Source organism: Mus pahari, chromosome 2 (assembly GCF_900095145.1).
Source record: "Mus pahari chromosome 2, PAHARI_EIJ_v1.1, whole genome shotgun sequence".
Lineage (NCBI taxonomy): Eukaryota > Metazoa > Chordata > Mammalia > Rodentia > Muridae > Mus > Mus pahari.
The window spans coordinates 60,095,306-60,111,800 of record NC_034591.1 but is presented as its reverse complement, the minus strand read 5'-3'; the positions used below and the strand labels follow the sequence as shown (position 1 = coordinate 60,111,800).

Here is a 16,495-nt window from a genome sequence, read left to right as displayed (position 1 = left end):
TTTTCTCTCCTAGACCAGGAACGGACAGACAGCCCAAGGTGATCTCTGCACCAGGCCATCTACTGTCCCATCACTGCCCACACTCACACAAGGACTAACCAGAATGAGGATGACCCGCATCCCATTGGCCTTCATGCGATTGATCAGGGCTGGAAACCCAGAGAACTTGGGGCTGAGCTTGAAGTCCAGCTGCCTCTCCATGTAGTCAATGTCTGAGTACTGCACATCCTGGGATGACACAAAGAACAGTGGCTGATGTTAGAGCCAGCCCAAACTCCAGAAGAGAATGTCTCTCTACCAATCTAGTGATGCCATAATATGGGTTTGGTTTCTGGGATATTTTTCATTTTCTTTTTCTTATGTAACTTCACATAACACTCAAAATAATATTTAATCTAACAAGAAAACAGAGTAAGATGAATGATAAATCCTGTTAGAAAGACTGCTGAACATATAGATAAAAGCACAATTAAAACATGTGCTTTGAAAGCTGATGATGTAGGGCGTGGTTATGGTGACTTCCCCTAGTAGGCTGGCCCTGGAATCAGTGGCTCTTTATCATAGGAACCGTAACTGTGTGCTCATGAGATATGGGCAGTAAGTCTGCTGTTAGTCAATGCAACACAAAGCAAAACCATACAAGAACCATAGAAATGCAATACTGAGGGCAATCAGACACACTTTTCTCACTAAGTTGATCTATTTAATTACCTACCTACTTTGCTTTAATGATAATAAGATGAACAACAGAAATATATATAGACAAAATGGATTAAATACGAAAAAGAATCCCCTAGATCAAGCCTATTGGAAGCCCCTTGCCCTCAAATGAGGGAGGATATCACATGTATTTCCTTGGAAATGAAACCCAAGATGCTGTATTTGTTCAGAGTCTGGGAATGCTGGAGCCATAACAACTCTTTACAATGGTCTGACTAATTTGTGTTTATTTTTTTCTACTTGGGTTCATGTTTTTCTTAGTTAAGCATAAGTACTATTAAAGAGATCCTTTATTATTATGAAAAGAGCCTCCTGACTAAATTCCTTGAGCCAACACTAGTTCCTCACTCTTAGTCTGAGTCACCAATGCTAAGATCCCCAAGACCAAGAACACACTATAGTTGGGACAGGCTCCACACAGATTTGGTTAGCTCTGAGGTTGCAGAGCCAGCACACCACGATGGCATAACATGGACGTACATAGGGGATCTTCTTAGCCACCATTTCATCATACAGGTTGGCAATCTCAGTATCATTCTCATATCCATAGCGACACAGCTGGAATCCCAGGGACCAGTAAGGTACCATCACAGGCCGGCCAATCAACTAGAAAACAGACAGAAAGGATTAGTACTTCTAAGTAGAAGCTGGAATGTATATAAAAGAAGAACGTTTGACAAGTCCAAACTAAACAAATTCAGTTCTAGAAAAATATTGGGGAGACACATCCTTCTTCCCTGGTGATACACTGAGAAAAATTTCCTGGTAGCCTTGTGCTTATTTTCTAGGAATTCTGAAAAATCTTACTTTGTTCTAACTTTTTTTAAATGTTAATATTTTTTATTAATTATTTCATTCATTTACATGTCAATGTTGCCTCCTTTTCTTAAGTGAAATCTAATGCCATGGTTAGGACCACAAATCCCATAGGTAAAATCCTTACCTTAACAAAGAGACTCTAGTTCTGGCAGCTATATGAACACTGGGAAGGTTATATGACTTTATTTTTCCGTATTTTGCCTCTTATAAATAGGAATAAGAGTAATTTCTCACAGTGTTTTTATGAGTATTTAATGTAATGATATCTTTGAAGTGATCTAGTGTGTAACAGCTAACTGATATAATAATGCTCACACAAATGTTTGTGTTGTGGACCACAGTAGTTATCATTTCCTTACCCACCTCATCACTGTCACTACCATGGATATCATCACCATTACTCCATGGTCATCATGACACTAACCAATAGCAGCAGCAGCAGCAGCAGCAGCAGCAGCAGCAGCAGCAGCAACGCTAATGATGTAATGCCTGTACTATCATCAACTGTATTACTGCCATTATCACAATCATTATCAGTATAACCATCACCTCCATACTATCACCATTCCAAAAACGTTTCCACAAACACCCCGAACTCTATTACTAGCACTGTCATTCCTATCCCAATCATCATGTCCCCCCACTACCATGATGTACTACCACTGCTAGTACCACCAGTCTGCCTGCAATGCTATAATAATTAGAGAAGCTATAAATTTAATGCTATTGGAATGTAGGGACTGATCCCTTTTCAATAATATACTTCTTTCTGATAAAACCAATGATTGTAATTACTATGTTAAGAATTACACTAATAAACACATAATTTGGAGCAGAAGTATGCAAACATTAATACATGACAATCAAATGGGCTTCCTACCTCTGTGTACTGCTGTGTGACAAGCTCAGGAGTTGGCCCCAAAAATACGTAAAAATCCAAAATTCCCCCTGTAGTGCGGTATGTCAGTGCAGGCATGGGCTGGAATGTCACGTCTGAAAACAACAACAACAACAACAACAACAACAACAAAATCAACAATAATGAAAGCCTTAAGGTTAACCCATTAGACTTGAAAGCTATATTTCTCACTTTCATTTCATACCATTGATGGCAGACATTCTGTAGTAAACCAATATAGAAGTGAAAAAGGAAAACCCCACAGGATTCTATCCATTGAATGCTCATTATTAGAGGTTTTAAAATTCTAAAAATTAAATTATCATAATTTCTATATCATAGTAGTATAAAAATCATAAAAAAAATCTCAAAGTAGCTCTAAGTCTCAGTGTTCACCTCCTGTGGCTTCACTAACAGCTACAGTATGTATTACTGAACTTGACTTTCTGTCCCTTTTTCATGTAGCTTAAAAATATTCCCAACCTCATTTTGCCAGAGGCAGTGTTCTAACCCAAAAGCTTGGCAGTAATCCAAGTTATATAGCCAGTTGCCTCTAGCTGACACCCAGGATCTTGGGGACCCTCAGGAGTTAGGATTTTGCTATGCCTTCTTATGTAAGCATTTTACATAATACCAAATAAAAGTTTAGTAAAAACAGCAACCACAAATCTCTAGAATAAAATGAAGGCTAAGCAGGAAAAACCATTACCCAGAGACGTTATTTTTGACTTAAGATATTGCCAAGTCAAAACCATTCTAAAACAATTCAAGAATGATTGTCACACAATAAAAGGACACAGGTGTCATCCTACCCATGGCATTGCTGTTCATCAGGAGGACTCCATGGGCATTGCCATCCTCCTCCAGCCCCATGTAGTAAGGGTGGACACCATAGGAATTCTTCTTGTACTGAGAGTAATAGGGGAAAACAGAAGATGTTAGGAGACTGTGCATGAGAAAGCAACTCCACAGAAATCTGATTGCTAAAATGAGTCAGGGAACAACCAATACCCCCAGAGTTCCCAGGGACTAAACCACCAACCAAAGAGTACACATGGAGGGCCCCATGGCTATAGCTGCATATGTAGCAGAGGATGGCCTTGTTGATCATCAGTGGGAGGAGACACCCTTGCTCCTGTGAAGACTTGATGCCCCAGTATGGGGAATGCCAGGATCAGGAAGCAGGAGTGGGTGGGTTGGTTAGCAGAGGGAGGGGGAGGGGAGGGGGGGATTTTGGAGGAGAAACCAGGAAAGGGGATAACATTAGAAATGTAAATAAAAAAATCTAATAAAAAAAAATTTTTAAAAAGAACAGTGAAGGAAAGGGGGAGTTAAAAATATGTCCATTTGCCTAAAAGTAGAAGGGAACAATCAATACACATCTGTAAGGAGAAGCACAAGACACACAGAGTGGACGGAAGGGATAGAACACAGACTACAAACACTCTGCTCTTACCCCCGGGGGTTCATCCCTGGAAAACATGCCCCATGTGTTCCAGTTCATGTCTATCTTGAAGGTTGTGTGTTCAGTTTCCCCAAAGCCATAGATGTATGTGGAGGGCAGGCGGGTGGAGATGCGGATGAACATATCATTGAAGGTGAAACCAAGGAGCTGAGAGTCCCAGCTGCAGAGGAGAAGGGTTATTTACAAAAGAAAGTCATCTCCCTGGTGGCTTCTAGCATCTGCCCCCTCAAACAAAACATAAATCTATCAGTTTAAAGCAATCTCAAGTACCCCCATCAATGGCCAGTTAGTCACCATTCATTCATCTTCCTTCCATCCCTGCTTTTCCAAGGGTCCTCTGCACAGGAGGAAACCCAAGCCATTCTCATTACCTCAACTGCTGTAACTCACACCTGCCCTGCTCCTTAAGACCGTCCTGCAGGCATACAGGCTGTGACTAAAGAGACCCCACTCCATGTCACAGTTCGGCCCACACTCGTTAGTGAGGTCTCACCAATCCTCCAGTGCTGCTCACCTTCCAAAACCCATTTGTCAACCCTGCTGTATCTCCCACTCTCATCCTCTCAATTACGACACTAAATTCTCTCTATATCTCGACATGCCAACTTCCCTGCATGAACATCACACTTTTTGTCCTCTATCACAAACATTACTTTTCTTCTCCTGGAACTCCATTTTGGGCTCTTCTTTATCAAGGTTCTATTTCAAATGACACCTCTTCCTCAGAGAGACAAACTCAGACCACGTTATCAGAAGCAGTGACCTCTCAGTAACTTGGCTACCCTGTCCCTTTTCCTATACAGCATGGTTACAGTCATATTAGCTTCCTGTGTGTACTGTAACAAGCACTATCTATCATAGGTTGCTGAGAACAGGCACTCATGTGCCTCCAACAAGAGTCTGCACAATAACATCTAAGATGCAGAAAGGAGCCCTGAAATATTTGTAAATGTTCCACTATAAATCTCTTATGAATCACCCTCGGGATGCTAAATACTTCCTCCTAATCACAGATCAAAAGGAAATTGCTTCCTTATGGTTCTGGCCACAGACAATGTGACACTTTAAACCAGGTGTTTTCAATAACAATGAGCCTGTTCTAGAATGTTAAGGAAAGCAGTTACTCAGAGTCAGACTAGGAACCACTTACACTACAGTGCCTGTACCATTCCGACGAATTTCAATCCCAAATGGGTTCTCCTTGATGAGCACATTATAGAGGCGGCTCTCCGGGGTGCTTGATGGAGCACTGGGGATGTTCAGAGGGACTGGAACTTCATACCGACCATGGTTGGGATCATAGATCTAGGCCAAAGGAAAAAAAATACAAATGGCAAAAGCTTTCGATGTTCTATAATACTGTTCTATAAGAGCCTCATTTCTCTCTGGATTCAGTTAAGATACTGTCTATTTTACTGCAGAAATTTAAACACAAAGCTTCTTTTAAGGTTCTGTCATCTTGACTAGCAAAGAACATCAGGATTGTTAAGGTCGTGTCCACATCTGGCAGCACACACACCCTGTGTTTACCTTAAATTGCAGCATTTCGTTCTTGTGGTAGGTCACTTGTAGTTGCAGCTCATTCACGGGTGTAGAGGGGAAGGCATCTCTATAAGGTGAAGCCTTTAAGGAGATGTTGGCTGTGGCCCCATGTGAGTTATACTGAACATTGCTGACTGAGTACAGCTCATTGACAAAGTAGCAAAAAGGGACCCCAGAAGAGTTGGATACCTGGAAAGAAAGTCAGCAATCTAGATCAGCAGGGGATCCTGAATTATCAAATAGAAAGAATTACAAAAGGCCATCTATATGAAGATGTATATGGGTGAGTGTGCATGCACGTGTGTGTGCGCACTCTTCAAGAAATGTACTTATTAAAAGTATCCCAGACCTAGCCCCAGTTATGCTCCAATCTTCACCAGATTCCTGAAGCAATCCTTTCTCTCTATGAATTTGAGGCTATGCAAAAGTATACCAATATGTCATGCTCATAAAACATGGAGTAGTATTAGTACACAGGAACATCTCCAGCTACATTACCTCCCAGACACAGCCTCGGGCAGTGCAGCTTGTTTCAGAAGCCCCATGTTGATCTGGATAGCAATCTATCTTTTCCTCATCTCTAATGCTGTCATCCCACTCTACGGTATAGGATTCATTCAGGAGAAGTTGGATGCCTGTAATAACTGCAACCTATGGAGGTAAACAAGGGCACAAGAAATGTATTATTAGAAGCAAAGCCCTTACACAATCTCAAACTTTAGAAAATTAAGTAGAATTAAGAATGGAGTCTCAACAATCAAGATACATTGCTGTCTTAAAGGAGGACAGCTGTGTATTAGATGTGGGGCTATCAGCAGTGAGGGGGAAATGTCAGTCCACTACTCCATTATTATTTATTGAATGGTGTAATTACTGGGAGAAATAACAGTTGTTGTGTTCCTTTTCATTCCTTCCCTGACCTATCTGTCTGCTCTTCTAGAATTTAGCTTTTCTTCTTGTGCTTTTCTCCACAAAGTAGTGTTCCTGTCAATGTAGGCACACAGAAAACACGTAGTGCCTAGCATAGTCCCAGGTTCTTGTGACAGTTAATGTTGTCAACTTTCCCTACACAGGAATCACCTGGAACAAGGGTCTAGGACCATGTGTGTAGGAGATTATCTTTATTGCATTGATCGAGGAGGGAGTATCTGTCCAATGTGAGTGGTGTTATCCATGTCTTGGACCCTGGGATGAGTAACAGTACTCATTCTTCCCTCTCTGCTTTCTGTTTGTGGATGTGATGTAACTGAATGCTTTAAGCTTCTGACATCTTGATTTTCCCACTATAATGGACCAAACCATTTTTTAAATGATTTACTTATGTTATATACACTATCTGTGCTATTCATGTTCATGTGTGTGTGTGTCAGTGTGTGTCAGTGTGTGTCTGTGTGTATGTCTATAACATACACAGACACATATAATATATGTACATATATAATATATATGTATATTATATATGATATATATCATATATATGTATGGCTTCTATATATATGAGACATATATGTGACTTATTTGTCTGTGTATTGTCTATGTGCATATTATATGTGTGTGTATATGATAATAAAGTTAGTAAGAGAGCAGAACTCTTGAGAGACATAAGAGTCAAGAAAAACAAAAACAAAAACATCTGCCCTTTTCATCCTTGCCCCAGGAGCTCCCTGACTCACTCCAGCTCAGCCATGTCACCACATGACCCACATGTCACCATAATTCCCGACAGTCTAACGTATCCACCATATCTCAGAGATGCAGTTATCCTTTAAGAACCACAGCAGCTTTGACAATAAGAATCACCATAATGCCAATTTGAAAAGCCTCAACAAGTCTAAGTGTATCAAAGAACTCCACATAAAACCAGAGACACTGAAATATATAGAGGAGAAAGTGGGGGGAAGCCTTGAAGAAATGGGCACAGGGGAAAAATTCCTTAACAGAACAGCAATGGCTTGTGCTGTAAGATCAAGAATTGACAAATGGTACCTCATAAAATTGCAAAGCTTCTGTAGGGCAAAAGATACTGTCAATAAGACAAAAAGGCCACCAACAGATTGGGAAAGATTTTTTACCAATCCTAAATCTGATAGGGGACTAATATCCAATATATACAAAGAGCTCAAGAAGCTGAACTCCAAAATTTCAAATAACCCTATTTTAAAAATGGGGTACAGAGCTAAACAAAGAATTCTCAACTGAGGGGTACCAAAGGGCTGAGAAGCACTTGAAAAAATGTTCAACATCCTTAATCATCAGGGAAATGCAAATCAAAACAACCCCGAGATTCCACCTCACACCAGTCAGAATGGCTAAGATCAAAAATTCAGGTGACAGGAGATGCTGGTGAGGATGTGGAGAAAGAGGAACACTCCTCCATTGCTGGTGGGATTGCAAGTTTGTACAACCACTCTGGAAANCAGTCTGGCAGTTCCTCAGAAAACTGGACATAGTACTACCGGCAGATCCAGCAATACCTCTTCTAGGTATATACCCAGAAGATATTCCAACTGGTAATAAGGATACATGCTCCACTATGTTCACAGCTGCCCTATTTATAATAGCCAGAAGCTAGAAAGAACCCAGATGTCTCTCAACAGAGGAATGAAGACAGAAAATGTGGTACATTTACACAATGGAGTACTACTCAGTTATTAAAAACACTGAATTTATGAAATTCTTAGCCAAATGGATATGTCTGGAGGATATCATCCTGAGTGAGGTAACCCAATCACAAAAGAACTCACTTAATATGCACTCACTGATAAGTGGATATTAGCCCAGAAACCTAGAATACCCAAGATACAATCTCTAAAACACAAGAAAATCAAGAAGAAGGAAGACCAACATGTGGATACTTCATTCCTCCCCAAAATAGGGAATAAAATATCCATGAAAGAAGTTGCAGAGACAAAGTTTGGAGCTAAGACGAAAGAATGGACAACCCAGAGATTGCCCCACCCGGGGGTCCATCCCATAATCAGCCACCAAATGAAGACTCTATTGCATATCCCAGCAAGAACTTGCTGAAAGGACACTGATATAGCTATCTCTTGTGAGTCTATGCCAGTGCCTGGCAAATATAGAAGTGGATGTCCACAGTCATCTACAGGATAGAACACAGAGACCCCAATGGAGGAGCTAGAGAAATTACCCAAGGAGCTGAAGGGGTCTGCAACCCTATAGGTGGAACAACAATATGAACTAATCAATCCCCCAGAGCTCATGTCTGTAGCTGCATATATAGCAGAAGATGGCCTAGTCAGCTATCGTTGGGAAGAGAGGCCCCTTGGTCTTGCAAACTTTATATGCCCCATACAGGGGAATGCCAGGGCCAAGAAATGGGAGTGGGTGGTAGGAGAGCACTGAGAAGGGGGAGGGTATAGGGGTCATTCGGGATAGCATTTGAAATGTAAATGAAGAAAATATCTAATAAAATAATTTTAAAAAGAAAAAAGAAAAGCCTCAACAAAATAGAGACTTACCTTCATGCTTGGATCGTAACTGACTTGAGGAGACATCTGATTTACCATACCATTGTGTTTCACTGTAACATTGTAAAGCGGCTGTGTTCCAAAAATTTTAATCTCCTGAAATGTTAACTTATCAGGGTCCATATAGGTTGATTGCAAAGTGCTCACATCCAAACGGTTCTGAAATACATCAAGAATAATTATCCACACATGAATGAATTGAAGTTCTGTAGGTTCTCAAATGCCACACCCTAGAGCAGATGTTCAGCTGCTGGGAAAGCCTCAGAGTAGAGAGAATCGACCAATGTATGCTTAGGAGAAAAAAGTGGGGACATGCAGACAGACCTTTTACTTAACCACATAAAGACACTGGCTGCATAAAACAACTCATTTGGAAAATACTACTTGCTTTGATGTATGGATATTATTGCCTCCTTTTGATAGCATGAGTAATGAAATTACTGGGAATTAAGTCATAAACAGGAATGTATACACCCATAGTCATTGCAGCAAATGTAGTCACACACATACACATGCCAATAAATGTTAACGGTCAGATAAAAGACTACACTTTAGATTCCTAAAAACTTTCTACTTACTTGAGTGACTGAAAATTTACATAGAATGTTGTTGGTTGTGAGATCTGAAAACAAAAGAGAGATGAGTCAGACTAGCATGGCCAGTGCAGAAGGCCAAATTTATGTTCTCTCCTTAAAGCTGACAGTCGATTTCAAACAACAAAAAGTATGTCTTTTATGACAGATGCATCTAGTAATACCACCTCTTTATTCATTAATAAATCAGTGCAAACAAGGTATTTGCATTTCCTGCCTACTGACAATAATGAACATAGAATGTAGATTCTCTTTGGCAGGCTCATTTCATAGATACACATATGTGAGTGTTGAGAAGTGATATGATTGTATCATTAAGTAAGTCACTTTATTTTCAACTTTTTTTTTTTACAATGGCTAGACCAACTTCTATTTCTACCAAAGGATGCCAGTGGACCTGCTGGGTTTCTAGACCTGCACTAATTCTTGTTATAGTTAATTATTTCATTCTGCTCATACTGCAAGATGGAGGGGAGGTGATATCTCATTATAATATTTTATTTAAATCTGAATTTATTACTAGTGCTCACTATTTTCTCAAGTATCTTGACTCTGTGTGTATCTTCTCTGAAAGAATATCTATTAAGACATTTTTCCTATTTTAATTTAATATTATGATTCCCTTGATTTCAAGTTTTGAGAGTATTTCTTATATCTTCACATTGACGTTTTGTCAGATACATAATTTGTTCCATCTTCTCCTACTTTGTAAGCTGCCTTTGAAAGCTATCACTTTTTACTTTTTCCTGTATAGAAGACTTCAAGGTTTATGTAGTATCTGCCATTTGCTCTATCTATGAAGACTAGTGAAAAAGAATATTTTCCCTATTATTTTCCTAGAAGGCTTATTTATTCTCAGTGCTTAACTTGAAATCTTGCATACATTTTACAGTAGTAAAGATATGGACAGTACCTAGATGTCGAAGAGTAGATGGTGGGAAAAGAAATCAGCAAGTGAGACCATAGAAATGCTGTACCACTGGGTGGTGGTGACACACGCCTTTAATCCCAGCACTTGGGAGGTAAAGACAGAAAGATTTCTGAGTTCAAGGCCAGCCTGGTCTACAGAGTGAGTTCCAGGACAGCCAGGACTACACAGAGAAACCCTTCCTCAAAACAAAACAAAACAAAACAAAACAAAACAAAACAAAACAAAACAAAACAAAACAAAAAAATGATGTACAATGTGACCTTGCATGAGCCTAAGGCACATCATATTAAATGAAGGGAGCTAGGCACAAAGAGAAGTTCTTAGCCATCACATTTACACCATGATTTAAAAAAAAAAAAAAACTTTTACAAACAGTAACATGGAACTGTCTTTGCTAAGGGGAGGAGAATAGGGAAGTCATTTGATGGGCAGAGACATTGAGTTATATGCACATGTTCTGGGAAGAAAATGTAAGGCATGGATGATACTGGATGTCTTCAGTCTTCATCATGGTGATGGTAATCAATAAACGATTAATATGTTAAAGACTTTTGTAGAGAGAATATCTTATGTCTATATGGATGTGATACCAGTCAATAATAATACATATGATGGCCTATGGCTTAGGTGGGAAATAGGAAGTGGGACTTCCGGAAGGAGAGGGAAATCTGAGATGGAGCTAGGCAGGAGATTCAACCATGAAGATGTGATGAGATCATGAACTTGACGCGTGGTACCTAAACACAGGCAACCAGCCATGTGGTAGAATTCAGGTTAAATTAAATGGGTTTTCAAAAGTTATTATTTTAGTTAGAGAAAAGCCAAGCCATATGGCCAAGACATTTGTAAATATATTTTGAGTCTGAATTTTATTTCTGGAGCATGTGACTGAGAGGCAGATCCAGGCCTAATTTATTCAGGTGTTGAGTATGTTCAAACTTTTTTGATCCATTATTTTCAAATAAAAATAAGATTTTTAAAACTGTAGCTTGAGAATGACAAAATTATGAAGTATACAAGTCCAAGCCATGGCTTTCCTTTCTCCATGCTATTATCACCCTGCAAAGAGCTCCCTAAATGTTTCCAAAGCAAGCGTTCCATAGGAATTATTTCCTAAGCTAGGGTCACAAGATCATTCCTGCACAGCAACTGATGTGTATTAAAGCACTGGTTGATGCATTCATAGGCAGTAGAAATGTATGTGCTCACTGTTAACATTTGTCCCCCAGGATTTGGGGATAATAAACATTTCAGAGCATATGAACTAAAGCACCAGTTATGAGACTATCTCTTTTAAAGGTCTGTTAAAAAAAATAAGAGTCAAGTCAACACAAGAATTTGGCGGGGGTCGGAGGGGGATGTAAATTCTCCTTCTACCTATGGTTCATCTATCATGGCCTCTGACCAGTATGGCCAGAAGCAAATGTTTTTTTTTTTTTTGTTTTTTTGTTTTTTGTTTTTCTTTTATTTCTGGGACGCGGCTGCTGCTAGGATGCCTGGTGAGATTTCACTCTCAGGTGAATGACCAGCAGGCATAAAGGGACAGAGTCTGGTGCAGATCTGCAATGGCCACCCTCTCAAGGCACTCACCCTTCGACTGCCCATCATCCCAGAACAGCTCTCCTCTTGCTTCTTTGTTCTCATCCAGGGCAATGAGAAGACCAAGAGGATTCTTCCGGCTGTTGGGGAACATATTCATACAAGTCACAAATTCTTAGGGCTCAAAAGATTTTACCAAACATTTGCATCAAATTTCAACTGAGAAAGATACTAGTCAGTCACATATGACTCTTTTGCTTTAGGCGTGAATGGAGAATATCATAAGTGTTTTCCTCAAATAATTTTACAAAATAAAGTATTTTAAACACCTATTGAAGGGCTTAAGCATGTAAGCCTAAGAGTTTCTGAACCACTACCATCATTAACATTAAAATTACAGCTCTATTCACAAAATGGGTCATTAAGAGAGGAACAAAATCCTATACAATGTTGCTACAATCCTGGGCATTTTAGACAGCCTATTCCAGAAGAATCTTAGTGATTTGAAAGTTAAATATATATGTGTCAATAATGAGAAATGAATAATTAGAAAAATAGAGGCAAATGGACTAGGAATGTGCTGAGATCCCTCAATGCTACAGTACCAACCTAGCTAATATGTTCTACAGCCTGGTCCTTAGATCAACTTTAATAAAAGCATAAACTCAAGTGCTGTAAAATAAATGACTGTACTGAAGAGTAGCATCTTTGGCGCATTGAAAGCCACCTCTATTAACATATTGAAAAAGAGAGGGTTATCAAAGTCAACTTAGAATCACATTTTCATAGACATGGGCATTGTATTCTTATAGGATTCAGACTTCTAACTAGGGGGAATAAGAGTTTAATTTTTGAAGCAGAAATTCAGTATCAGTACATAAATTGATCTAAAATTGGTTATTTGACAAAGATAGGGGGAGGGTGGAAGGAGAAGATGTTAGTCATTTTCTCATAAGAGGGACTAAGTTGAAATACTAAGGAAGTGAGGGAAACTCAAAGGAAAAGGAGCAGTTTTCAAGTTCCCTAAGAAGTTCCTCTTTATTGAAACCTACTAGAACTAAACTTTGAAATGTATGAGGATGTCAGTAAGTAACCTCTGTAAAGATAGAATTATAACTGTGTGAGTGAAGGTGATAATTAAAATCTAGTGGCTCAGGAAAAGTGGGAGAGATAAGTTTGTGTTGTTAAAGTACAATTACAAATTTTAAAAAGTGCTCAGTTATTGATAAGAAACAGGAAACTGGGTTTGTAGGTGCATAGTCAACAGAACACAAATTTAGGGCAGAGATGATGTGAGGCATAAACAGACAACTACAGACATCAGGTAGGAAGAGTACTGAATGAGATTGCACAGAATTGAGCCTTCTCAAGTCATGAGAATTACAATATGAAAATTGGGACAGCCCTGAGAGAGCCAGGGATATGGACTACCCCAATTGTCAATTTATCCTCAAAGCTAAGGTAAGTAAGGAGAAAGAGGAAAGTTTTTCAAAGTCCAGTAGTGTGCACTTCTCTGTCAAGATCACATAGGGTAGAGACTGCTGGAAATCCAAGAGTATAGTGACACCATGCACGCGCGCGCGCGCGCGCGCACACACACACACACACACACACACTATAAACATGATGGAGGAAATAGGTAAAATACAAAACTGATACTGGAGAGATGACTCTCAGAACAAAAGAGTGAGCTCAGAGGTGTGCAAAGCAGAACCACATTCTCCTTGTTCACCTTAAGTGAGTGTTCAGGGCAGGTCGTTGCCATGGCAGGATGTAGCCCCCTCGGACATGAAGATTGATGTGCTCAAGAGGGGCTGGTAAGGTCTTCCACTCTCCTGTTGAACTAATATTTGCCCCCTGGTGTCAAAAGGAGGAGAAATGATGAGGCAAGCATACACTTCTCCCTGAACAATACACCCCACTCACCTCCATAAACCTGTTGCTAGGTTATCACCATCCATCCCAAACCTCGTTTCCCTCTTTGGTCATTCACTTGCTGCTGCATGAAGTCTGGTTGTGCTTTGCCATATCTCCAGGAGAATTCCTGTTCTTTGCAGGATCTCATATAGACCCCTAATCACCCTCACTACATACCCTGTTTCTAAGGCAAAATGGTACTGAACAATATCTTCATTTATTTCTTACTGACTGGAGATATGCTGCCCCTTCTTCTACCTGCCCCCTAAAGCTCCTAATATCTTTGATATATGCTCCATTGCAAAGATAAGTGTAAGCAGGTTTATTTACATAACAGCTTCTTGGGTTGAATTTTTCTGTCTTATATTTAACACTTTTACCTGCCCTCGTGTGTAAAAGGTGCTCACTCATCAGAGTCATAACCTAAAATCCATTCACTTTTCTCAACCACAGCAGGGCTTCATAAAGCAGGTACTATTTTGAATTTTTTCTTTTTTTGAAAATAGATTTTTCCATACAATATATTCTAATTATGTTTTCTCCTCTCTCTACTCCTCCAAGTTCCTTCCCAAATACATCTAAGCAATTAATATACTATAATACAATATAATATATCAAAACCAAGAAAAGTACGATTGGCAAAAAAAAAAAAAAGGAAGAAAGAGCCCAAGAATAGGCAGAAGAAACAGATATAAATGAAGCATCACATTCATTCACACATTCAATAATCCAATAAAAACAGAAAACTCAGAAACTATAATTTATATTCCAAAGCTATACATACATACATATATACTACATATATACATACATACACACATACACATACAAGTAAATGTAAAAAAATAAAATAAAATAAAATAAAATAAAATAAGAAACCTGACATGACATTATGAGACAAGGAACCTTCAAAGATTGTGTTGGGTCCATTTTCTGTGGACCATCTACTGCTAGGTATGCAGTCTACCCTGAAGAGTAATTTGTTTCCCTAGTGAACCTCCCTTGGAGAAAACTAATTTTTCATTTGAAAGTTGTTAGCAAATAATCCCTAATAAGGATTTTATAAAATTCTTAATTTATACAAGTAATTTTGAGCCCTCTAAATGCTGCAAATAGAGCTCTGTAAATCTTCATCTGTCATGGGCTAGTTGCACTAGCATAAGAAAAGCAGGTTTGGGAAAAATTTACAATAAGGAAAAACATTCCTCTAGGTTAGCTTTGAGACTACAATCAGGTAATGGAAGGTAATAAGCTTGATATGGACGAGATAGTGTAGGTGCACCTTATTAAAAGTGCAAAGACAAAAAGTAAAATATTGACTTGTTTGTCTACACAAAACTTCAAAGTAATAAGATGCTAGGCAGATGATTTGTGTATTGACAAAACTATGCTGACTTGTAACATAAAAATTAGAGCTTTAAACTTATAATGAACTTGTGGTTCTAAAAGATAGATAATGAATATTTAATCAGGTACCAGTCTTAATTGAAAGACACACAACATTTCTGCTGTAATTCTTTGTCATTTTTTTTTTTAATTTTTTATTTTTATTTATTTATTTATTTATTTTGCTTTTTTCGAGACAGGGTTTCTCTGTATAGCCCTAGCTGTCCTGGAACTCACTTTGTAGACCAGGCTGGCCTCAAACTCAGAAATCCGCCTGCCTCTGCCTTCCGAGTGCTGGGATTAAAGGCATGTGCCACCATGCCCAACTCTCTCTGTCATTTTATAACATGAACTTGCTATGAACTTATGGAACATAAAGATGCTTGGGAAACCATGTGCTCAATTATCCTAACAAAGTATAAAAACTAAGAATGGCAGTAAAATGACAGTGCTGCTTTCCTCAGCTTCATCTAGAGTGAGCAAGTGTATATTCTGCATGCACAAATTTTCTCTCTTCCTTATTTCCTCCTTTCTTTCTCTTCCTTTCTCTGATTCACAAAGTGTTAAAGAGCTCCAAGCCTCTTACCTAGCCAGTGATAGGGCCTATGAGCCAGAGAGAAAAGATCCCCAGCAACTAAAGCTTCTTTACTTAATCCTCTGCTGCTAACAGCAGGAGTTAATTGCCAGAAACCAGAGGAATTAAGCCACAGAAGAGTAAGAAACCAGTGGCTTTTAGGCACAAAATAGTAACAGAGAGTTACAAGGACAAAGATCATCAGTCTTTGGCTTTTATCCAATGCTGTGTCCCACCTCAGTAACTGTACTTCTAAAGGCTGGGGCTAGATTTCAGCATTATATGAACATTTATATGCACATTAGTATGTGTGTTTGAGATCCTGTGTGTTTGTATGTGTATTTGTGTTCATATGTGTGTACGTGGCTGTATATGAGTTGTGAATGTGCATTAGTGTCTCTCTCTCTCTCCCTCTCTCTCACCCTCCATCTGTGTGTGTGTGTGTGTGTGTGTGTGTGTGTGTGTGTGTGTGTGTGTGCACGCATGTGCATGCACAGGCATAAGCAGGCCTGATTGCTCTAGTCATCATTCTCTCCACCTTGTCTGTCCATTTGTGTTTTGAGACAAGGTCTGTCACTGAACCTGAAGAGGCTGATTGGCTAGACTGGCTAAATCCTCTT

General features: G+C 39.2%; 1 protein-coding gene across 1 annotated transcript in view; it reads right to left on the bottom strand.

Annotated features, from left to right (window-relative positions):
- Positions 1-16,495, bottom strand: part of Mgam (maltase-glucoamylase) — a 129,116-nt gene that overhangs the window by 18,581 nt on the left and 94,040 nt on the right. Inside the window, exons 67-78 of the mRNA XM_029534874.1 lie at positions 13,731-13,855; positions 12,050-12,138; positions 9,514-9,557; positions 8,927-9,094; positions 5,943-6,095; positions 5,433-5,633; positions 5,053-5,207; positions 3,894-4,062; positions 3,250-3,346; positions 2,420-2,532; positions 1,201-1,326; positions 100-228 (exon numbers count right to left, since the gene is read on the bottom strand). Coding sequence (XP_029390734.1) covers positions 100-228; positions 1,201-1,326; positions 2,420-2,532; positions 3,250-3,346; positions 3,894-4,062; positions 5,053-5,207; positions 5,433-5,633; positions 5,943-6,095; positions 8,927-9,094; positions 9,514-9,557; positions 12,050-12,138; positions 13,731-13,855 — 1,569 coding nt within the window. The remainder of the gene's footprint in view (positions 1-99; positions 229-1,200; positions 1,327-2,419; positions 2,533-3,249; positions 3,347-3,893; positions 4,063-5,052; positions 5,208-5,432; positions 5,634-5,942; positions 6,096-8,926; positions 9,095-9,513; positions 9,558-12,049; positions 12,139-13,730; positions 13,856-16,495) is intronic.